Here is a 24114-nt window from a genome sequence, read left to right on the forward strand (position 1 = left end):
ACCCAAGACACCTCTTTTCCCAAGATACCAATGAGATACAGACACAGGATGGAAACGGGGCTAAACTGAGGTTCTGCTGAGTGGAAATGAGTTTTTAGTCATTCAGTTTTCACACTCCATTTGTTTGTAATAATCAGTTGCAGCACCTCATTAAAAGTGAAGCCGCTCATGATTAACTCGTTTTGCTCCTCAAAGCAAATAGCACCACCACCAGTGAAATGAGGCATGAAGAACAGGAAAGACCTTTTTTTTCCAGGCATTTTGCCTCTTTTCAGACACATCAGATGACAACTGGGACTGGTGTAACAGAAGAAGGTCCAAATCTGGTACCTTTTCTCTGGAGCAGCTCGTGCTACATAAAGCAGCCATCTCCGTAAACATCCCACAAAGTATTTTTCAATACTGTTTACTACAGGGTAAAATTCTTCCTGATAACTGGTGCTGTCAAAGTTATTCTCTGCATGAAAGCACAGTAACTTTTGACAGCTAATCTTATCCTGATGACAACTACCCCTTGGAAACTAAGCCATTTGCACCGAAAAACATCCTGCAGCAGTGAGCTCCATAGAAAAAGATTCATTGCATTGTATGTGCATTTAATCTTTCTGTCTTTTAATAGTTGTACGCTTGTTAGTTCTTGCCTTATGTGAAGCAGGAGAAATAGAAACAACTCAATAGCCTTTTCTCGAACTCTCAATAGCAGAAATATTGGTAGTAATTGTGTAGCTAAGGATACATGAGTACTTCTACAATATTCCCATCTGTTCAGCCACTAATTGTTCCCTGAAACATTCTCACAGCAGGGTGAAATTTTCCAGGCAGTGTCTTTGCCCAGAGGCAAATGCTTCTGGAGAGCATAAGCCACTGATCTGTTCATTTTTGTGTGTGATTTGTCCATTTCTGTTTATGTCACTGACCCCTTTTCTATTCTGTAAAAAGAACACTCTTTCAAGCAGTTCCAGGCCAAAGTTTTCAAACAACTCTCGTGATTTGGGGTGCCCAATTTGAGACACCTTGAGCGGACTGGATTTTCAGAAGGCATTTTCTGAAAATCAGGGCACTTCAAATGTGCCTCTAATGTCAAAAACACACTGACAGACTTATAGAAAGGACCATTGTGATTTCTAGTCTGATCTCCTGCACATAGCAGGTCACAGACCCTCACCCAAGATGACTAGTCACTTTTGAGTATCTTGCTTTCAGTGCTAATTTGCCTGCAGCAGAAAGTTGCTGTCCATGGCTGCGTCTACACGTGCACGCTACTTCGAAGTAGCGGCAGTAACTTCGAAATAGCGCCCGTCGCGTCTACACGTGTTGGGCGCTATTTCGAAGTTGAAATCGACGTTAGGCGGCGAGACGTCGAAGTCGCTAACCCCATGAGCGGATGGGAATAGCGCCCTACTTCGACGTTCAACATCGAAGTAGGGACGTGTAGACGATCCGCGTCCCGCAACATCGAAATAGCGGGGTCCTCCATGGCGGCCATCAGCTGGGGGGTTGAGAGATACTCTCTCTCCAGCCCTTGCGGGGCTCTGTGGTCACCGTGGGCAGCAGCCCTTAGCCCAGGGCTTCTGGCTGCTGCTGCTGCAGCTGGGGGTCCGTGCTGCATATACAGGGTCTGCAACTAGTTGTTGGCTCTGTGTATCTTGCACTGTTTAATGAAAGTGTGTCTGGGAGGGGCCCTTTAAGGGAGCGACTTGCTGTTGAGTCCGCCCCGTGACCCTGTCTGCAGCTGTGCCTGGCTCCCTTATTTCGATGTGTGCTACTTTGCCGTGTAGACGTTCCCTCGCTGTGCCTATTTCGATGTTGGGCTGAGCAACGTCGAAGTTGAACATCGACGTTGCCAGCCCTGGAGGACGTGTAGACGTTATTCATCGAAATAGACTATTTCGATGTCGCAACATCTAAATAAGCTATTTCGAAGTTGGGTGCACGTGTAGACGTAGCCCATCAGTGAAACAGTCCTCAAACTAAAGACAACTGGCTTTAAGATTTCCAGGGAACAGTGTTCTCTAGCTGTGGAATTGGCAGTCACACTTCATAGGCTCTCGGTCTTTTGTATGTGATTATTTAGCTTTATTTTTCAGCATTTGGAGCCAAGAAAGGACATAGGGTGCAGAGGCAAGTTGCGAACTTCGCTGGGAGGGAGCCCTGTACATTCTTGAGGTGTGAACTCTGTGAGGCACGGCGTGATTCTGCTGTGAGTGACCTTGATGTAAATCCAGAGGAACGGAACTGGAGTCATAGTAACTCTGCATTCACAATAATTTATGAGAGTGGAATGTGGCCTGGAGCGGCTAATTGCATGTGAGAGCACTGGATGGCAGGGAACAGCCAGTATTTGATAAACCCTGGACAGCCTCCAAGCGAGCCACATCTTGTCTGCAGACAAATCGACAAAACCCCATGCTCATTAGTGTCCTTCCCTAGATAGACCCTGTCAGCCATGGGTGCCATGCTGGTCTCCATATTGTGTTCAGGCTGAATCATTCTGCAAGGGGGTGGTGGCTCCTCCTACATCAAGCAAGCCCAGAGCAGCTCAGTCCCACCTTCTCTGTAAACAAGAAGTTGGAGGTGATGCACTAATGGATGAGGCTTTACACATACGACTCCAAGAATAAAAATAGTAAACTCCATGGCAGGGTTTGTCACTGAGGGCTGTTTTTTTTTTTTTAAAGCAGACTGGAAAAAATCATGCAAGAACATGCTAGTGCCGCCTACCTCAATAGATCTGTCCTGCCTTCAACTTTCCAATCATAAAGAGACAAAATGCAAAATATACTCTGTGCAAAAATGTCTATTTATACCTGTACACAGGAGGTGTAATTTTCAGCACTTCCGTGCTTCTCAGTATAAGCAACAACGGTAAGTTCTGCATTTAGCAACTGAGGGAACAGAGAAGGATGAAGCAAAAGCTTACGATATGACAGTATTTAGCCCTGAGATAGAACTGCTTAGCTCTGAAGCACTTTAGAAACATTAAGCAACCAATCTTTATTATGTCTCTGTGAGGCAGAGAAGCACGATTATCTCCATTTCACAGATGGGTAAAGTGAGCACGGAACAGTGACAAGGAATGCCCAATGTCACAGGCAAAACTGCCAGAAAGAGAATTGGAACTTCTCAGTTTCTTCTTCAGAACCCCATGCTCAGATCAACTGGCCATCCCTTTTTTTGTTAGTTTACACATTTCCAAACCAGAACTATGGCCAACCAACCAAGACATCATTCACAGAATCTTAGAATTCTAGGGCTAGAAGGGACCTCAGAAGGTCATCTAGTCCAGCCCCTGGCCTGAAGTGATTGCTCCATTCTTGCTTTGGCTGAGGCAGGTTTGTTGGTTAACTTGGAGGCTCCATAATTAATGCCATGCTTATTTAATGAAGGATCAGCTACTGCTGAGTCTCCTGCAACAATACTGTTTCCCCCATGCCTAGCCACAATCCCAAAGGAAATCAGAAAATCAGATGAAGATACATTGGCTAGTCATTCAGCATCCAGTGACTCATGTCACAGCTGTCAAGTGAGATGTGTTGAATGTTCCCTGGTGCCAGCTGCAGGAAGACTGAGGTGTAAGTGGTCTCCAAGGACAATCACTTGCTGGCTTGTGTTGAGATGGATTTCTCAATCCTTCAAAACTGAGGGAAGTTGAGTTCACCATACATGGGGCTGCTGCGTGGTCTCCCAGACGACACGGATGTCCTTACGGGAACAAAGAACCCAGGCCTGTCTAAGAGGGAGTCTGGGTTGCTACTCTCTGCTGCACGAAGGCAGGCATCTCCTCCAGCTGGTATGTTTCCACTCCTCTAGCCTCTGAGGATTGTTTCAGTACAACAGGGAACATCACTAGAGCACCTCTTTGCCTGGGCCATGCTGTGCCAGAGGCACTTCTGACAGCCCCCTGGGCTATTACATCCCACCCAGATTAAACAGCAGCTGCCTGGCCATAACCTAAAGCACTCCCCTTCTGAACGAAGCACCTCTCTGATGTTCCTGCATTCTACTGGCTGCTGTGTGGCACCTTTGTCGCCATCGCCATGAAACCACGACCACTGTGCACAGGGTGAGCAGCATCCTAAGATTCATTCAGCAGTGCGACCAACGGACTCAGTGCCACATTGATTTTTTGATTCTGCCTTTCCTTCTGGCTCGGCCTGCTCCCCTCTCTCCAAAAGAGCTCACAGAAATTGTTTCACACTTACAAGCCCAAATCAATGCTTTATATTATTCTATAAACAAGGCCGGGGTTTGAAGACTGGCAAGTATCACCCTGGCAATGTTACCAGCTCCTAGCAAATAACTGTTTGCAATACATTAGTTTCCTTGATATGCCCTTTCAGCTTCCAGTTAGCTGCAGGCTGCCTCCAAATCTGAGAGCTCATTTACTAGCACATCTCCGTTTCAGGTAATTTTACATTCACGATAATTGCTGTAACAGGCTGCACTCATCCTAAGGGTAAGAAGGGCTTGTCTTAAAGAAGAAGCTATTTTGGAAAAAAGGCAAGGAGTGAATTTAAAATGTTTATGGCTATTCTGGAATAACGTGCTATGTGGGGTGTGTATTCAGGAATAAGAACAGCTATTCTGCAGTAACTATTCCAGTAGATTTCCTGGCATACGCTGGCCCCCAAGTACCCTATTATCATTTGAATTTCAATGCTGCAGAACCCCCAGTTGTGGACCAAGATGCTGCTGTGCTAGGTGCTGTACAAATACAGAACAAAAAGACGATCTCTGCCCCAAAATTCTGCTCTTATACAAATATGAAATAAGGGTAAAATCCAGGCTGGGATTTCAAATGTGGAGCTAACAAAAATGTCCATCAATTTTATTTTAAATTTATTCCCATAGAAATAGGAACCTGGATGATAGGTTGAACGGATAACAAAAAGAAAAGGAAAAAAAAAAGAAAAGAAAGAAAGGCAATCTGCGTGCCATCCTGTTTCCAGCTGCAAGAACACAGAGATGGATAGTGCATTCAAAATGCCTAAGACAGAGCCTGCTTTTAAAAGGGTGGTTCAGATACCATGTATAATAGATCTGTTCTATGGGCTTATGGGATTCCAAGCAGCAGCTTAAGAGAGGTAGTTTCCACTTCATTTTTCTGTTTTAATTAATATAACTGTGATCAATGCAGCCTCCTACTTACATCAAACTCCTCTGACAATAGGAAAAAGAGCTCAAGAGCCTCAAGGGGAAAAAAAGAAGCCTTTTCAAACCCATAGGAAGGACTGCCTGACATTAATAGATCATTGGATTCTAGGCTCCACTTGTAATTATGAGCAAAGCAGGAGAAAAGGCATCCTCAATGTCATTTTACCCGGGGGTGTAAACCAATGGCAGCGATGTCATTCACACCCTGGACACATTTCAAAGGAGAAAGGCTTGTTCAAGTCCATTTCAATTTGGAGTGACAGTGCTAACCCAATGAAGCAAAGTCTTGAGACAATATTCAAGCTTTGTAAGAGGCCACAGAAACAGCTAGACTACTTCGGACCAGAGGTGGTTCTACTCAGTATCATGTCTATTTCTAGAGACACAACACTTGAGGAAGGTGAAAGAAATCTCATATGAGACAAATATGGAATAAACTATTCAAGGTAGCAAGGGACAAAAGAGGCTACTAAGTGGGCTGCATGAGTGACCCTCCTTCATCTCAATGGGCCACAACATTGTGATAACCAAGACAGTCTCCAAGACAGGGTACTTTTCCTATATGTGCTTTTGTGTACCTAGAATTTGTGGGCTGTGAAGAGTGAACCAGAGTAGCACTTCGACTGGCTGCAGAAGGGCACACATCTCTCCCACTTAACGTAGGGTGCAATCAACATGCACCTCACTTCATGTGGCCTTTTTTTATTTGTGTCACTTCAGTATGACTGGTAGGAGAAAAATAACATGGGTGGAAACCAGTGGAATCTGGCAACCCTCTAGGGCTACGTCTACACGTGAAGCCAACATCGAAATAGCTTATTTCGATGTAGCAACATCGAAATAGGCTATTTCGATGAATAACGTCTACACGTCCTCCAGGGCTGGCAACGTCAATGTTCAACTTCGACGTTGCGCGGCACCACATCGAAATAGGTGCTGCGAGGGTACGTCTACACGCCAAAGTAGCACACATCGAAATAAGGGTGCCAGGCACAGCTGCAGAGAGGGTCACAGGGTGGACTCAACAGCAAGCCGCTCCCTTAAAGGGCCCCTCCCAGACACAGTTGCACTAAACAACACAAGATACACAGAGCTGACAACTGGTTGCAGACCCTGTGCCTGCAGCATGGATCCCCAGCTGCCGCAGAAGCAGCCAGAAGCCCTGGGCTAAGGGCTGCTGCCCACGGTGACCATAGAGCCCCGCAGGGGCTGGAGAGAGAGCATCTCTCAACCCCCCAGCTGATGGCCTCCATGGAGGACCCAGCAATTTCGACGTTGCGGGAGGCGGATCGTCTACACTGTCCCTACTTCGACGTTGAACGTCGAAGTAGGGCGCTATTCCTATCTCCTCATGAGGTTAGTGACTTCGATGTCTCGCCGCCTAACGTCGAAGTTAACTTCGAAATAGCGCCCGACGCGTGTAGACGTGACGGGCGCTATTTCGAAGTTGGTGCCGCTACTTCGAAGTAGCGTGCACGTGTAGACGCAGCCTAGGTGGGCAACTGTAAGCAAAAGGTTTTGTGGGCCATGCACTAGATCCCCAGGTTGCCCACCACTGACTCTTCCTAACGCCCTTTACTTAGAACCTAGCAGCACAAAGGCACTTCTTCAAACTTAAGTGGCAATCCAAGATAGTGATGTTATGTCGATGCTAAGAACAGAGCTGTGTCACGTAGCCTGTTTTCACAGAGTCTGAGAAATGGACAGTGCACCTCTTGACAGCTCAGACAAGCGCATACAAATGCAGTGTGATCAGCAGGTTTGTGTCCAGGAGTTTGGAGGCTAAAGAGCCACAGTTTAAATATCGGCTTTCCTGTTTGATTTAAGTTACTTGTCAGAGTTGGAGCAATTCCAACTCCAGTACACTCATCCCTCATTAAACGAGTACTTTATTTACGAGTACTCGTTTAAACGAGGGACACACATACCTCCCCTAGTCCAGTCAACGAATGAACTCCCCCTCGCTAATATGAGACTTACTCTCCAACCAGCTGCAGCCTGACCCTCCCCTGCCGCCCGCTGGTCCTGCAGACACCAAACTGCCAAAACCTAAACACACCGCCACCCTCCTGCGCACTGGAACTGTGGAAATTTAACCCCCCACTGCCCTGGCGCACCCCGCACCACTGAAATTTAACCCCCCCGCCACACCTGCACACCCAGATCCGCTGAAATTTAACCCCCTCGCCGGCCCCTGTGAACCCCAAACCATCGAAATTTAAGCCCCCGCCCGGCAGCCCCACACACCTAGACCAGCAAAACTTAATCCCCCCACTGCCCCCATGCACCCGAACGGCTGCAGCCTTAACCCCTCACCGGCCCCACAGATTTAACCTTCATCAGCCTGAAACCCCCCCACCTGCCTCGCGCAGACCCAACCCGCCTCCATGTTTTAACCCTCCCTCCCACTCATGTCCCCACACTGCCCCCAGCCTTTAACCCCCCACAACCCAAGGCTCACTTAGGTTTCAAAAGCAGTGCCACCTGCTGCTGCTCCGAGCACTTGGAACCAATCAGAGACTTTTACAAGTATTTTAGTAGGAATTTAGTGTCCCTCTTACGAGTTTTTGCCTATGAGCAAATAGGTTAGGAACCAATTGTGCTCGTATAGTGAGGGATGAGTATACATCCTGTCACCAGGTGTTCTCACTTTGACATTCTGCTGCCTGCTGATGGGCACAGGGCTTACCCTGTGCACCTTGAGCACATCACTTCAGTGCTTGGCATGGTTTCACTCTAAAGAGCAAAGGGATGTAAATGGAGACTCCAAAACCTGTGCGAGTTTCAAGGTTGCTTTCTGGAAAAACAGTCTGGAAGTCCAGGATCATCTGCCTTTACCCTCCTTATTACTGGGGTCATATCTCAGCTTAATCTGCAACAGCAGAAAAGTGTTCCTCAAATCCTGATTCATTCTCCTTTTTAAGTCAGAAAACTGAGTGCAGAGACTTGTTAAAATGTTAGAAACTTTGCTGTCTCACTCATGAAGTGCTGATCTCTCTCAGCCATGGGAGTCTTCCAGCATCCCCAGAAGCGTCTAGCAAGGCCCCTGCTCTGCTTTTGAGCATTAACTGAAATGGCTTCAAATCACAATGCTGGGCTCTGGACCCAAACTCCAAAGATTGGCTTTGTTTTGGTTCATGCCCATCTTAGCTATTAATAAATAAATCTTGTCCATTTATTTTCACAGTCATCAGCCATTTGTATTACCTGCACCTCTTAAAACAAAGGCGAATGTTTTGCAATGCTCTATCTAGCAGAGCTGAGCAAAGAGTGTAAAGCATTTTATGGAAATTTTTGTTCACATTTTAAAACAAATTTCCCTACAGCCATGTTCATAACACCTTCTGGTTAATTTTCTGAAACAAATATTATATGTAGTGTGGTAGTACCCAGAGGTCTGCATGCTTTATAGAGGTTTATATAGATATAGATATAGAGATAGATATAAATAGCTATATAGATATCTACATCTATATCTGTATTTACATAGAGAGAGAGAGAGGGGGAGGGAGAGAGCGCATGGGACCTGCATGTTATAGCATGGGGTGCTGTACGAACATACAGTCAGCGACAATCCAGGCCCCGAAGAGCTGTCAGTCCCAGCAGTACTGGCATGTATGAGCCTGGGGAGCAACTTTCAAAGATGCATGTTTGTGTATGTGTGCAAACAGAATTCTACACTTGCAAGCACAAATAGTTTGCAAAATGCTTGCAAGAGTTTCCCGTTGTTTCCAAATGAACACTATGGCACATGAAGTACGTAAGCAGTCACCAGTGGGGTGGACAGCCAGGCTACGTCTACACGTGCAGCCAACATCGAAATAGTCTATTTCGATGAATAACGTCTACACGTCCTCCAGGGCCAGCAACGTCGATGTTCAACTTCGACGTTGCTCAGCCCAACATCGAAATAGGCGCAGCGAGGGAACGTCTACACGTCAAAGTAGCACACATCGAAATAGGGATGCCAGGCACAGCTGCAGACAGGGTCACAGGGCGGACTCAACAGCAAGCCGCTCCCTTAAAGGGCCCCTCCCAGACACAGTTGCACTAAACAACACAAGATACACAGAGCTGACAACTGGTTGCAGACCCTGTGCCTGCAGCATAGATCCCCAGCTGCCGCAGAAGCAGCCAGAAGCCCTGGGCTAAGGGCTGCTGCCCACGGTGACCATAGAGCCCCGCAGGGGCTGGAGAGAGAGCATCTCTCAACCCCCCAGATGATGGCCGCCATGGAGGACCCAGCAATTTCGACGTTGCGGGACGCGGATCGTCTACACGGTCCCTACTTCGACGTTGAACGTCGAAGTAGAGCGCTATTCCTATCTCCTCATGAGGTTAGCGACTTCGACGTCTCGCCGTCTAACGTCGAAGTTAACTTCGAAATAGCGCCCGACGCGTGTAGACGCAACGGGCGCTATTTCGAAGTTGGTGCCGCTACTTCGAAGTAGCGTGCACGTGTAGACGCAGCTCCACTGTGGGTCCCTAGGCAAGATGGGGCGGGGCTGGGCTCCATGCCTCCAGAAGGGGTGGAGCCAAGGGCAGAAGGGGCGGGGCCTAGTGCAGTCAGCCCTGGGCCCTCCCCATGCTTCCCCTCACAGCTGCGCCCCGCCGCAGCACTTCAAAGGGGCCCAGAGCTTCCGCTGCTGCCACAGCCAAAGTAGCAGCAGTGGCAGCCAGCGGTCTGTGCCCCTTGATAATGCTGGTCTGGTTCAATGGCCTGTCTGTCACTACTAAGCAGCTCAGCTTGTATTTTGAATGATGAGTATTTGTAAAGAACCCTGCAAGTAAAAAAAAAAAAAGCCCTTAGAGAACTCTTCAAGGGCATTAAAGCAACTGATAAATTGGTGAATGTACAATCTACTCCGAGATGGTCGATAAGCAGAAAAATAAGTGACATTCAAGTCAATTCTTTGCTTACCCAATTAGTGACATCAGCACACAAAACCTAAGCAGTAGTGACAAGCACACAGGAAAACCAATACTCAGCATCAAGCCAGGAGGTGCATTTATTCTCCCGGTGAGTTCGTTTTCTAAAACCGAAGTCTCCTTGGGAGCACTCCCTAGAGCCCATTCTTTCCTGGCACAAGCGGAAGGGCAGCCATTTCTGATAACAAGGTTTGGACACTCACACGTAAAACAACGAGCGGCAAAGAGCTGGATGTTTCTGTGCAGGCGAGGGAAGGCAGAGCTTCCCAAACCTGCCCACGCTTCGGCCGTCTGCAGCTGCAATGCTGCTGCCCAGCCTGCCAGACAGCTGGGAAGGATTGGGTGACTGTGTGGCTGCCCAGCTCTGTGGCATGGCTGCTTGGTTCTCCAGCCGGCTGGGAAGGCTGGGACCGTGGTGCGTCTGCCATGCCCTCTGGCTGGCTGGGAAAAGTGCGTCTGTGGTGCAGCTGCCCAGTCCTCTGGACAGCCAGAAATGCTGGGGCCCCAGTGTGGCTGCCCGGGTGCCTGACTGCCAGGTGCTTCTGCCGCTGGGAAGGGTAGGGCCATGCCAGTCTCTGGGATGGGGGAGACTAAGAGGCAAGGGGGCAGTAACCTGGAGCGGGAGCCAGCTGCTGCCGGGGGTGGGCTTGGATTATTGGTGCACAGGGTGATTGTGGAAGAGTTGGGGCCTCGGGCACAAGGGGAGGGGCTGGGGCTTGCTTACCCCAGTCTGGTATTCTGGTATTCAGGCAGCGATTGTACAGTATTTTCTCTACCGATGGGCTTTCATTCATCTGCTGCTGTAGACACGGATAAGGCCAAACAATCATGGCATTCTAGGGCTGTAAGAGACCTCAGGAGGTCATCGAGTCCAGCCCCCCGCCTAAAGCCTAAAGGTGCAAATTTCTGCTTTGGAAATAGGAAACTATTAATACTGCCTAGTTAACTAAGGCAAAAGAGATCCATGAAGCTCTTCAGAATGCAAGAGTTTAATTGTCATTTCCCAATTCAAGCACCAAATCATTCCCTGAATTCTAAGGAACTGGTTTTCTCCATGGCAGGATCCATTTGCTTAAACGCACAGTGCTAGAGAGACAGTAATTCTGATTCAAGGAAGTCTGAGAAACTTCATTGGCTACCATTAATCCCATTTAATGTCCATTTTCAGTAATTGTTAATGTTTGCTTCTCTGAGAAACTGTGAAAACAAAGACAAGGGACACATCATGCCTTACAATTCACAAGTGTGGAGTAGTTGGAAAAGAAAATTCTGCCCATTTGCTGCTTTGTGAGAATTTTCACAGGAAGAAAAAACAGGGAACAGGTGGCACTTCTGAGCCAGAGCTTCATTCGTTAAAGCCACAGCTTTAGCAGGAGGAGGCCAAGTGTGACGTTAAATGTGCTTATGCGTGCATTCGTGTTTGCACATGCGATCAGAGGTTTGTATAGCCAGAGCCCATTTGTGCATACTCACCGTGCAAGCTGTGCTTTCGCTGTCTGACAGTCTCTGGTGTAGATCAAACCAAAGAGTCTGAAAAAAAATGCAGAAAATACGAAAACCATCATAAACGCACGGAACAAGGAATAATGAATTGTAAATGCCTGCTATGGTGGCAGAGTTAGCTGCCCTCTCTCCTCTGAGTGCATGTCTTCCCATCTAGTCTGTCATTTACCCTTCCCGGCTGGAATGCAATGAGAACGTAACCAAGCCCAAATAGCCTTCTGAAAAAACATAGCATGGCTTATTTTTACAGCAAGAGCAAGGAATATAGAGAAAAGAAGGGTTTAAAAATAGCAATCTACACAGCTCTCTAACCTACAGGCCTGTCATCCAGTGATAGTAATGTAGGAAGGACCTCTGCTCTAGGAATTATTTTGGGGAAGTTTTATGCCCTGGGATATACAGGAGGGCAGGCGAGAGTATCACAGTGGTTCCTTCTTATTTGTGGTAGAGAAGTAGCACTGGTTGTGTCAGTGTCGACATGGGCTGGAGGCAGTGTGTGCTAATGGTTAGGACTCAAGACACTATTTTGAATTCCCACTTCTGCCACTGGATTACTGATGACCCTGGGCAAGTCACTTTCCTAACTCCGTGCCTCAGTTTCCCCACCTGCTCCTTTGCAGAGCAATTTGAGCTCTTCAGACAATAAACAATAGCTAAAGCCTACACATTATTATAATATTTTTAGCATCTCCTTTGATGTGGTAAATCTCCACTAGAGAATGGATGCACACAGTGCTTCAACTCACTTTGTAAGGGTCAAACAGCCATCACAATTGATATAGTTTAGATTTTTACAGCACAGAGGTACAAGGTTCATATCTCATTACCAGTCCTCTGAGCCAGCGATTCACACCATCAAAAGTAAAGATGCATATACTGTTTGCTCACAATAACCAGCTGAACAAATTAGTTCAACCCATCTTAAATGCCACAGTTATGACATTATTTTATCACCTTAATACTATGGATACTAATAGACTATCTGAAGGAGGAGTATAAGCAAATGAACTCTTCTTGCATCTTTATTTATCCTTTTCAACTATGAGGGCCATTTAGCACTTCCAAAATATTCCCTTCGTGTACCAGGTGAGCCATGGAAGTCATTGCTCCAGTGATTTGCACAAAAGGCTGAGTATATAGAGACCAAAAAATAAGGTTATCTTCAAACCATCCAGTTCTAGATGCTTCTGTATCTGCAAAACCCATTGCCCAATCTGTGACTTTGGGACCAATCTCAGGGTGCATGTTTGCAAGCTGCAAATACGGATCTGAATATTAGGATTTTATTTTATTTTATTTTATGGAGGGACCAAACTTCTGAGTACATAATAGCCGTGTCTACACGTGCACGCTACTTCGAAGTAATGGCACTAACTTCGAAATAGCGCCCGCCATGGCTACATGTGTTGGGCGCTATTTCGATGTTAACATCGACGTTAGGCAGCGAGACGTCGAAGCCGCTAACCCCATGAGGGGATGGGAATAGCGCCCTACTTCGAAGTTGAACGTCGAAGTAGGGACCATGTAGTCGTTGCGCGTCCCGCAACATCGAAATAGCGGGGTCCGCCATGGCGGCCATCAGATGAGGGGTTGAGAGACGCTCTCTCTTCAGCCCCTGCGGGGCTCTATGGTCACCGTGGGCAGCAGCCCTTAGCCCAGGGCTTCTGGCTGCTGCTGCTGCAGCTGGGGATCCATGCTGCATGCACAGGGTCTGCAACCAGTTGTCGGCTCTGTGGATCTTGTGTTGTTTAGTGCAACTGTGTCTGGGAGGGGCCCTTTAAGGGAGCGGCTTGCTGTTGAGTCCGCCCTGTGACCCTGTCTGCAGCTGTGCCTGGCACCCTTATTTCGATGTGTGCTACTTTGGCGTGTAGACGTTCCCTCGCAGCGCCTATTTCGATGTGGTGCTGCGCAACGTCGATGTTGAACGTCGACATTGCCAGCCCTGGAGGACGTGTAGACGTTATTCATCGAAATAGCCTATTTTGATGTCGCCACATCGAAATAGGCTACTTCGATGTAGGCTTCACGTGTAGACGTAGCCAATATGTCCTTCAGGAGCTGGAGAGAGAATTGCTATTCATGGCCTGGTTTAGGAAAGGAGAAAGGAAGACAGGAGTCAAGTGTGCAGGCTACACATCGGCTGGGGGAGTCAGCTAACATTGCTCACCGGTCTTGCTCGGCCACCTGTGCATTCAATAATTCCAGTTTCTCATTCTCACTTTCAAGGCCCTGACCGAACTCGCCACTACCACCTCCCCATCTTTCTTCCCCACCTCCCCTTTGTTGTGCATGCTCCTCTCTCCTTCCCTCCCCACAGCCTCCCTCCTGCTTCGTGAGGCCCAGACCTTGCAAATACTTACACACCTATTTAACTTTATTACAGTGCTTCCAGCAGGACTACTGTCAGGACTGCCTGCCCACTCTGACACACTCAGTGCAGAAAGTGGGGGCCTGCAAAGACCTTAAAAATACCTTGCCTCTACAGCCTCTGCTTAAAAAAGCTCCCTAAGGTCACAGATTCATTGACCCTGGGTTGGTTGGCTGGGAGTAAAACCCCCTTTAAGCCAGAAAGATGCACTTGGAATATCTCCCTCTGGGGAAGACCCCAAGCTCTTAACTCTCCCTTAGGAGAGAGCTTGGAAACAAAGAGCTGTTATCTGATAGCTGACCTTTCCGTCTAAGGCATGAATATACAGAGACCCTTCTCTGGGACCCAGGAATCAAGCCATTGCCTTAAAAAAAGTAATGTTTTCACAAAAACAAAAGATGGAAACATATCAAGAAAGTAAATAAGCCTACTTAGTTACTAGATGTAATAAAACAACTCAAAACATCCCAGTTGCGGCACAGAGGATTACTTCCCTGGGATTCAGCTTAGAAGTTACAGGGTACAGGGGAAAGAATCAACCATTAATCACCTGAAAAGTGACAATTCCAAAACAAACAACCTGATCACTTCTAACTAAACACGTCCTTTCTACTTATGTATCTATGGCTGCTTATGAGACCCAGAGGAGATTTACTGGATTAATTCAAGCTGCTTAGGATCAGTTATGCCTGTCTTCTCTGCATCAGCCACACAGTCAAAGGCACCTCAGATTTCAATATTTCTCCATTCAAAAGAATCTCTCTTCCTCTCATTGGCTCACCTGGCAGCCCCCTGCAGAGAGCCCTCTGTTAACCCTTTACAGGCATCCATTCATGACAGCAACTTACGTGAGTGAAGTTAAGCACACGTGATTGGCACTTAACTTTCCCCGATATAAAGTCTCCCCATTGCAATCCTTCTCTTCCAAGAATTTTGATCTCCCCACTCTTCCCACTAACAACTCAGAATGCTGCTTGCTAAACAGTAAAATTCAGCCACAGCTGCTCAAGTTATCTAGAGCAGAATTTTCAGGAAGTTAATTTCTTATTTTACTGATCCAGCCATCACTTGGGATGCCAAGGCACAGTGCACAGCACCTTTTCTCCCCCATACAGCTTGTTTCCCCCAGAAGTCTTCTTCCTGTTAAACCAAACCAACCCATTGTAATACCTACAGACCTGGGGTTGCCAGTACCAGGAATAGAACCTACCTGTATAGGGTCTAAAGCCCTACACTCTACCCCGTGAGCTAAAGGCCAGCTGGCTCTCAGCTGAGGCTGGAGAGCAGAGACTTCACTCACCCCAGATGAGGTCTCAGTGCCGCTGGGTACTACACAATGAACTAGGCAAACTTGGTACACATGGCACCAACAGAAGTGCAAGAGGTTTGTAAAGAAGCTACTCCTTCTGCTTTAAAAGAAGGGGCGTTTAAAGTTTTCCAATATCAGAAACTGCATCTCAGAGGATTCTCTCGGTCTAGAGGCATATGTTTCCCATCTCCCCTTTGTTAATATTTTAGGGGACTTTTCAAGACACAAAACTGGGGTGAAGGAAAAGTAGAATCAGTTAAAGGAAAAATGTGTGGGCCCTAGACATTTCAAATGCTCTGTTCAGCTACAGAGTTCCAGCCCCAATCCTTAACTTCGCAGGATGGTAAGAGGTGGAAGTTCTGAAGAGGCAGTGTACTCATACCAGGCTGCAAGGACAGGTGAGTGTCTGGTTATAAGAAGTAACCTCCAGCCATACAACTGGGTTTGAAACTTCCTCAGAGTTCATGTGTTTTATGATCTGGGGTTTCAGTTCAGGTAACTCCCTAGTCAAACGATCAACAGCATAATTGTACTGTAATTCAGCAGGAACTTGTATGTGAATGGGATGGGGCTGGACCATGCCCTGAGGCCAAACAGTGGCCATAGAGAAGTCCTCCATGGAGGCCAGAGTGGCTGCAGAGAAACCAGCCAATCAGGGGCCAGGAAGGCCTCTAAAAGAAGCTGCAGGACTAAAGTCGGTTCAGTGCCACTGGAGATCTCAAGGAGAGAAGACCAGGGGTGACTGGCTGGCAGAGAGAATGACAGCACCACAGACAGCTCAGTGTGGACATCTTGTAGCAGACCTGGTAAGAGCTTAGGCTTGGTTACTGAAGTCCAGGCATGACTGGTAGGAAGAGTTGCAGAATCCTGGATAGGGTTTTGCTGGGACTTTGAGACAAAGTCCTGAGCTAAGGACAAGGATGGGGCAGGCCCACGGGGAAGGCAGGTAGAAGCCTTAAGGACTGGCAATCATCAATCAGCGGGTAACTGCTCTCTTTAAGACCCTGAGCCAGGACCCAGAGGGGAGTGTGGGCCTGGGTCCTCACTATTCCCCCAATAGCTACTTCAGGGGGGAATAAACCTAATCCTAAGCAGCCAAAAGGGAGACACATTGGAATCTCATCTGGTCCTTACTGGAAGAAGGAAATAGCATCCTTGCCATTACCTTAGGGCTCTATCTCCAGGAGGGGAAGCCCTGGAGGCACCACTCTTGAGCAGCGTGAGAATCGGACTGAGGAAGTGAACTCAGGGACACTAAATACAGGGCACTAGCATGAGCCCCTTTTTAGACATGTACTCTGGAAGGGGAGTTTGAGTTGCACAGAGTCTGATTCAGCCAGAGGGCTGAGTAGTTGAAAAGACTGAAGAGTGATCATAGTACAGGCACTTGCATTCAGCCAGTTGAGGGCACTTGTAGGAGGTGAGGGCCACCCTGTTACAATTGGTACGAGAAGCAGGAACTTTTGGACTGGCCTTACAAACAAGAGCCATGGAAGAACTGCTAGGTTTGTTACACCCACAGCATCAGCAGGCTGCATGACCTGACAACTTGGAGGAGCTACAACGGAGTCCAGGTCAATGGCACAATGTGAGGGCTCAGCCAATTCAACCATAAGCCAGTAAGTATTTTGGGAGGCTGTCAGAGAAGAGGTCCAAGGCAGACATTTTTTGGAGGGCCAATGTTGCCCAGCTGGCAGAATAGCAATGGCAGTTCTTTCAACTGTTGTGGGTTTGGGCAAATGGACCTCTGGGGAGGCCAGCCACTAAGGGTGGGAGGCCAGTGCCAAGGCCAAAGAATTGCTACATCTGTGGACACCGAGGGCACTTAGAGAGGGAGTGTCCCTACCAGGAGGCCTCAACCAGATAAGAAGAGTGATAGGAGTGTGTGTCCTGTGAGGGTGCAGTGGTGCCCAAATGTTAGGCCTGGGGAGAGCCCAACCACATAAAGAGGGAGAGTTCCAATGGCGTTTGCAAGACCCAGCCTCGCCCTGAGAAAAGAGCTAAGCCAAATATTAATACTGGGAAGGCTGTAGCTGGTGGAAGACAAGGGAGATGCTTCCACTGCCACCATAATAGCCACATAACGAGGCACTGCCCCAGAGAAAGGACGGGGCTGCCAAATGGCCAGGCTGAGCTTGAGTTTGCCCTGACGGTGAGAATGGTAAAGACTGGGAGGTCCAGAGACAGAGAGAGCCAGGGGCAGGTGAGCCCCAGGCAAAAGAGGGAAACCACACAGAAGCCAAGAGGACTATGGTGGGGACTCAAGCTTTGAAAGAGGGAACGCACCAGGGAGCTGTGAGGTCTACAGTGTGGACCAGTTAGAGGGAATCCACCCAGGAACCAGGAAGGCTACAAAGGGGACCTAGGAAGGAAGAGGAACCCACCTAGGAGCCACGAAGGCTACAGCAGATACCAAAGGGGCCCAGGCAGAAATCAAGGCCCAGCACCATATGGTGAGAATGTAGGAGACTGCCAATATTGAGAAGGGGAAGATGATCCTAGCTGCTGAATGTAAGAAGGTGTCCGATGAAAGCAAAATACACCTGTCTAGGGAGTGAGACATTGGGAACACAAGAGATAGTGGGTGGGTAGGTGCCCTGTGAAGCAGTGGAGCTAAACTGAAACTAGCAGGAAGAAGCCTTCAGTCTAACAGAGAGAGAGAGAGAAGGCACTGGAGTGGTTGCGTGTTCTGGAGAGAAAATGTTCTGCCTACCATAAACACCAGTGGGAACTTACAGAAATAGGTGTATGGGAATTGGAAAGAGAAACCTCTCCTTCCGGAGGATGCTTAAAGAAAATCGGCAATAGAAATGGGGTCCAGAGAAGGACAACTTACCATCCTGAGAAATGAGTTAGAGGCTAAGATGGGAGAAACAGCCTCCCTCTCTTTAGGCACACAGAGAGACTGGAGCAGACAGCATTCTGTTGGAAAAGCAAATGTCCTGTGGCACAAACACAAGAAGCCCATGAACAACAGCAGCTGCAATGATGTCTGTAGCCCCTTCAGCCGCACAGGAAAGGACAGTTACTTCCTTCCGGAACTGGTGTTCTTCGAGATTTGTTGTTCAGATAAAAAGTAGTCTTGACAAGGAAACAGACATTTGACCAGTAGTGGACTGCCAGCAAGCCTTGGTGTACATTAAAAGGGGTAGGGGTTTCAGAAGAGAAGAGCCTGAACCCTGTATGATAGCTTCACTGGTTTTCCAAGGCCCGGTGAGAGCACTAGATCATCTAGTCTCATATCCAGGATAACATGGACCAGATTATCTAATCTAAACAATTATCTAATTATTCTTTATTGAATACTCTAATTTGCATCTGATTAAAGGCATGTAAGTCTTGATCTGAAGACTTCAATGAATCTATCGTTTCCCACAACACTTTCTGCCAATGGTTAATCTTCCCAAGACTGTACCTTGAACTCTCTAGCCAACTGAAGAGCGTATAACTCCAGCACTTGAGAGAAAGCTGGGGCAGACCTTCTAGAGTGGGAGGAAATAATGGCATCAAAATGAAGCCTCAAAAATGGAGTGGAAAATAAGAGAAACCAGAAGAAGGACAGGGTTTCACTCATCCAACGCCATCACCTTCCCAGATACAGGTATCAGAATTGCACAGAATTAAGGACAATAAGGAAGAGGCCATCAACATGGAGGCATTATATCATCAGTTCATCCAGTTACATCCTGGTATGTGAGTCAGCCTGGCTCTTTGAGAAGAAAAAAAGTGAATAATTGTAATGGTAAAAAAAAACCACCCCAAACCATTAGGAAACTGCATTATGTTGCCTTGACAACCAACTTTCTAAAAATATTGCCAAGATGAACAGTTACTTACAGAGCTACCGTAAGTTGTTATGACAACACAAAGGGAAAGATTAAATCCAGCATTGCTATGAATGCTTTCCCCCTACACATCTTTCTGCAGTCTCCACTGCACCAAGGCTGGGTCTACACTTGCCCTCAACTTCAAAGGGGGCATGTTAATCAGGGCGATGGGAGATTACTAATGAAGTTCTGTGGTGACTATGCAGCACTTCATTAGGCTAATTCTCCCCCGCGGCAACTTTGAAGTGTCCAACTTCGATGTGCTGGCAGGTGTGTACCTGCGGAAACTTTGAAGTGCCTTTACTCCTCAAAATTTTGGGGAGTAAAGGCACTTTGAAGTGCCTGCAGCTACACGCCTGCTGGCACTTTGAAGTTGCCTTGGGGGAGAATTAGGCTAATGAAGTGTTACGTATTCACCGCAGCATTTCATTAGTAATCTCCCGTCACCCTGATTAACATGCCCCCTTCGAAGCTGGGGGCAAGTGTAGACGAGTCCCAAGTGTCTAATGTAGATAGCCAATGCAAACCCTGAGGATCCTGTTCTGGGTTCATGTCATTAGACTGAATCAATGGTTCCCCATGCTCTCAACTGCATGGTCATTCTGTGGGTCACTTCATAACCTCATTCTCACTTCAAACCACTTGATGGGGGGGGCCCCCATTCCAAGCTCCCATTTATCTGTGGACTAGTCCAGTGCTTTTTTTGTGCTGGTTCTTGTGGGTACCGAGCACCAGCACCTCGGCAGCCCCAGGCATGGGATTGGCTGCGGGAGGGGAGGGCAGGGATCCATCTCCTCTTTTTAGAATACACCCGTGCCTATAATATATATATAATCTGTTTCAATGGTCCTGAGGCCACAGCTTGACAATTGGATTGAATCTTCAGCTCAGGCTTGAGCTACAACTTTTCTCATGCTTGGGTTTTTTTTATTTTACACATTTTAATGTTGCCCAAGACCTAGATAACACTAACTCCATACAGCCCTGTTGTGAATTCTGATTATATAATTCAGGATACGGAAAGTATGGCCTTACAGGCCTGTCTGAAAGACAGACTTCAGGTGTTCACAGATGCTGGAATATAGGCCTTTTTAAAATGTTTCTGCTTATTTAATATGTGCAGTGTTGTATCTGAGTTGAACTCTGGGTATTAGAGACACAAGGGCCATGTCTACACTAGCCCAAAACTTGGAAATGGCCATGCACGTGGCCATTTCAGAGTTTACTAATGAAGCGCTGAAATGCATATTCAGCACCTCATTAGAATGCCGGCAGCCACGGCACTTTGAAATTGATGTGGCTCACCGCCACGCGGCTTGTCCAGATGGGGCTCCTTTTCGAAAGGACCCCGGCAACTTTGAAATCCCCTTATTCCTAACAGCAGATAGGAATAAGGGGATTTCGAAGTTGCTGGGGTCCTTTCGAAAAGGAGTCCCATCTGGATGAGTCGTGTGGTGGCAAGCCGCGTCAATTTCGAAGTGCCATGGCTGCTGGCATTCTAATGAGGTGCTGAATATGCATTTCAGTGCTTCATTAGTAAACTTTGAAATGGCCATTTGCATGGCCCTTTCGAAGTTTTGGGCTAGTGTAGACGTAGCCAAGATGAGGGAGGTAATTAGGACCAACTTTTAAACTGGTCTGGTAAAAGATATTACCTTCTTGGGCTCATCTTTTTGCTTACTTAACTATTGTAAGCCACTGGGCTGGAACTAATCAGGATGAGGAATTCTACACATTTTTTGTTTTAATTTTCCATTGCAAGCCATTGTGGCATTTCAAAAGCAGGGCCCTGGTGTTTCACGACTCATATCTGTGATATATTGTTATGTCTGTGCCTGTTCTGCAGTGGCATGTGCCATTAAAATTCAAAGGGCATTGCAAGGACAGATACCCAGCAGAACCAGAGAGAGAAGAGGAGGCGTTTGCTAGTACACCCAAAGAAGATATCCCTTGCTGCACTGTTCATTCTACAAGTTACCCAAGTTATCACAGATGCTAAGATGTGAACAGCCACTATATACTGAACTACCTTCACCCTGAGAGGTGATTTTTGCAGGGTATTGGGAAGCAGCTCAGTGAGACAGGAGAAAAAGTTTGCTCTGGCACTGCCTGTACTGCACCTTTTCAGAGGGCACGTCTCAACTGCAGTGCTTCATCGACTCTGCTGCAGTTAGAATGCTGTAGCTCTGTAGTGTAGACACCTTTTACGTTGACTGAACGGATTTTTCCTCATTCTAGTTCAGCGGCCAGCAACCTTTCTGAGGGGAGTGCTAAAATTTGACCTTTTGACTTGCATGTATGGGCAAAGTGGTGCTAATACTTTTTAAAGTCACTAATAGTCCTACTTACAACAGGTTCATTAATTAATAAACAGATAACAATGCAGAGCTTTAGCATTTAGTGCAGGGGTCAGCCATAATGCAGCACTGATTTCTGCAAACCCTCAGCTTTCAAAATGGAGAGTCAGGCTCTGCTCACTTTCAAAACACGTTAGCTTAAAATCATTGGGGCAGGCGGGAATTTTCACTTGCCTCCTGGGCTTTGGCTGAGGAGTTCACATTTCCCCCACTCTTTTTTTCTTGTATGAAATCCCATATAATCTGTGTAGCCTTTCATACAAGATGCTTTAAGGATGGAAAAAATCCTCCTTCCCCTGCAAGAGCCTCCCCTTAACCACAAGTCTGGAGCAGCTGAATGTAACAGAGCCCAGTTTTCCAGCCGGGCAGGTGAGGAGCCAAAGAGTGGCTGGGGTCCAGGGTGGGGGTGGGGGTTGCTTTGTACCCTGTTGGACAGGGCATTGCTGTGGGCACAGGGTGCACTCCCTGCCTCCAGGCCCCCTACCCAGACAAGTGCACTCCCTTGCTGCTTGGCTCCTCCACCCCCATCTGTCAGGGCCTTCAGGCAGACTGCTCACTGGGGTTTCTCACTGGCTGTGGCCCCAGGGCGGGGATGAGTCTGAGCCACTCACCTGGGCCCATGCGTTGCTGGCTGGGCTCAGGCAGGGGACGGCAGAACTGGGGTCGGGGGGGGTGCTGTGTGGGGGTGGGGCTGCGCGGGGGGCCAGATGCCCTGGGCAGGAAGAGGCCAGGATGAGGAAGTGACATCTCGCTGGGGAACATGCAGGGGGCCAGGGAGGGGGCTCAAGCTGGGGAGGGCAGAAGGTTGCTCTGGGGTGGGGATCTGAAGCCAGCAGCCTGCCATCCTGGTGCTCCACCAAGACACCAAAGCCGGCAGCCCACACCTGGGATTAGGAGCTGCAACACCTGCAGACCCATTTTAGCAGGGTTGGAGGGGCATGAGGCAGAGAAAGGGAGTAGCACAAGAGGTCAGACAGAGCCACGGAGAATTCCTGCCTTCCCAGTATCAAAGGGAGTCCCCTGCCCCCCACCCCACCGACCTGAATGTAAGGAGCTGAGCACGGACTAAAACCTGGTCTATAGTAATTGGGCCAAAGTTGCACAGGTAAAGGTGGTAAAGCCAGAAAGAGCTGGCCTGGCCCCAGTGCTCACTTCCCTTCCCATCCCAGACTCTAGGAGTCCTGACCTCCAAATTCCCTCCCTACCCCCTGCTCACTGCCTTCCTTAATCCCCTCTCTAAACGTCCCCCATGCCTGGTCCTCCAACACCTCCTATTAGACGAGGGAAACAATCTCTCCTTACAGCCAAGTAGCATCTGGTCTACGGCCACAAGGGGTCTACATTGTGCTGCCAAAACGCACATGGGGGATGGGCAATGTTTGCCAGAGAGCCCCGCCCCACTCATCCCCGAAGCCGGCAGCCCCTGTCTCATGCTCCACAGGGGGTGGGGGAGGGGACCTGGGCTAGGGAGGGCCAAAAGTCGCTCCGGGGCTGGGCTCTGAAGCCAGCTGGAAGGTCTGTGGGCTGCTGGCTTCGGAGCTCTGCCCCGGAGCAACCTTCCCCTCTTCCCAGTCCCGTGGGGGTGAAGCCCCAGTGGAGCATCAGGTGCGGTCCCTGAACGTTCCTCTGAGCAATGCTCTTCCCTATGAGGGCCTCTTTCCGCCCAGGACCCCTGCACAGCTCCTGCTGCAGCACACACCTCCTGCCCTGCGAGCCAATAAAAATCAGCCCACGTGCTACCCTTGGCCGTTGCTGACCCTGCTCTAGTTAAACCACCTCTGAGAGGCAGTGGCAGAATTTGGCCATTGATCTAAATGCACACACACCAGATACTGGGAACTGGCAGTTTACATCTAAGCAGTTTAAGAGGTAATGAAACATTGCCCCTCCCTGTTCTAGGAGAACAAGCAGGGATTACAAGGGAAACCATTACGGGAAGCAGCACATGCAGTCTTGGATTTCGGGGCAGACCCTGCTGCATTTCAACTGGCAGATCAACAATTCAGCTGTGGAAAGCCCCATCCTTTTTCAGATTCTGAAGCAGTCAAGATCATAGGCAATGTTCCCACTAATCTTTTCCATCCAGGTACAGAATATTTGTGTGTACCCAGAGAGGCAGGTGCCAAGTGCACCACCAGTAGAAACTAAAATCCCAGCTGCTAATCGGCTGGGTGGCATTTTGATCTCTGAGCGACTGTGATTTAGCACCTTGTGTTTTGAAATTATTGACCCTTCTTAGCACTACAGGAATCTTTCCTGCCAAGAGTCCCACATGGCAGCAATAACATTAGCTGCTCAACAGGCAGCCCCACCTCCTTCCCACCAACGATGGCAATTTATAATCACTGGCAACTCCTGTTCCCCATTTCTTTCTATAAGAAGGAATTGCACTGGCAAGGCCATTCGCCTTTCATTAATATCTGGTTGTTTGCACTCCTGAAGAGTCAGAGGTACAAGCTAAACAAAAAGAAAAGGACCTGTCTACCATGGATCAAGTGGTAGTGGAGACTGAAGCTAGCAGGAAGAGAGGGTGTGTGTGTCTCTGAGGGTGTCTACACTACACAGCTTTTAGCAACAGGACTGTGTTGATATAGCCATGGGGCTCAAAGTCAGGCAGTGTAAGCCTGGCTTGTTGGCACTTTTGCTGATAAAAAGCTTCCACTCCCC

At 48.1% G+C, this 24114-nt stretch overlaps 1 protein-coding gene across 1 annotated transcript in view; it reads right to left on the bottom strand.

The window, feature by feature from the left end:
• NECAB2 (N-terminal EF-hand calcium binding protein 2) overlaps positions 1-24114 on the bottom strand; it is a 366794-nt gene that overhangs the window by 36283 nt on the left and 306397 nt on the right. The window contains exon 9 of the mRNA XM_075008621.1: positions 11557-11613. Within this exon, the coding sequence (XP_074864722.1) occupies positions 11557-11613 (57 nt within the window). The remainder of the gene's footprint in view (positions 1-11556; positions 11614-24114) is intronic.

This window comes from Carettochelys insculpta, chromosome 14 (assembly GCF_033958435.1).
Source record: "Carettochelys insculpta isolate YL-2023 chromosome 14, ASM3395843v1, whole genome shotgun sequence".
Classification (NCBI taxonomy): domain Eukaryota; kingdom Metazoa; phylum Chordata; order Testudines; family Carettochelyidae; genus Carettochelys; species Carettochelys insculpta.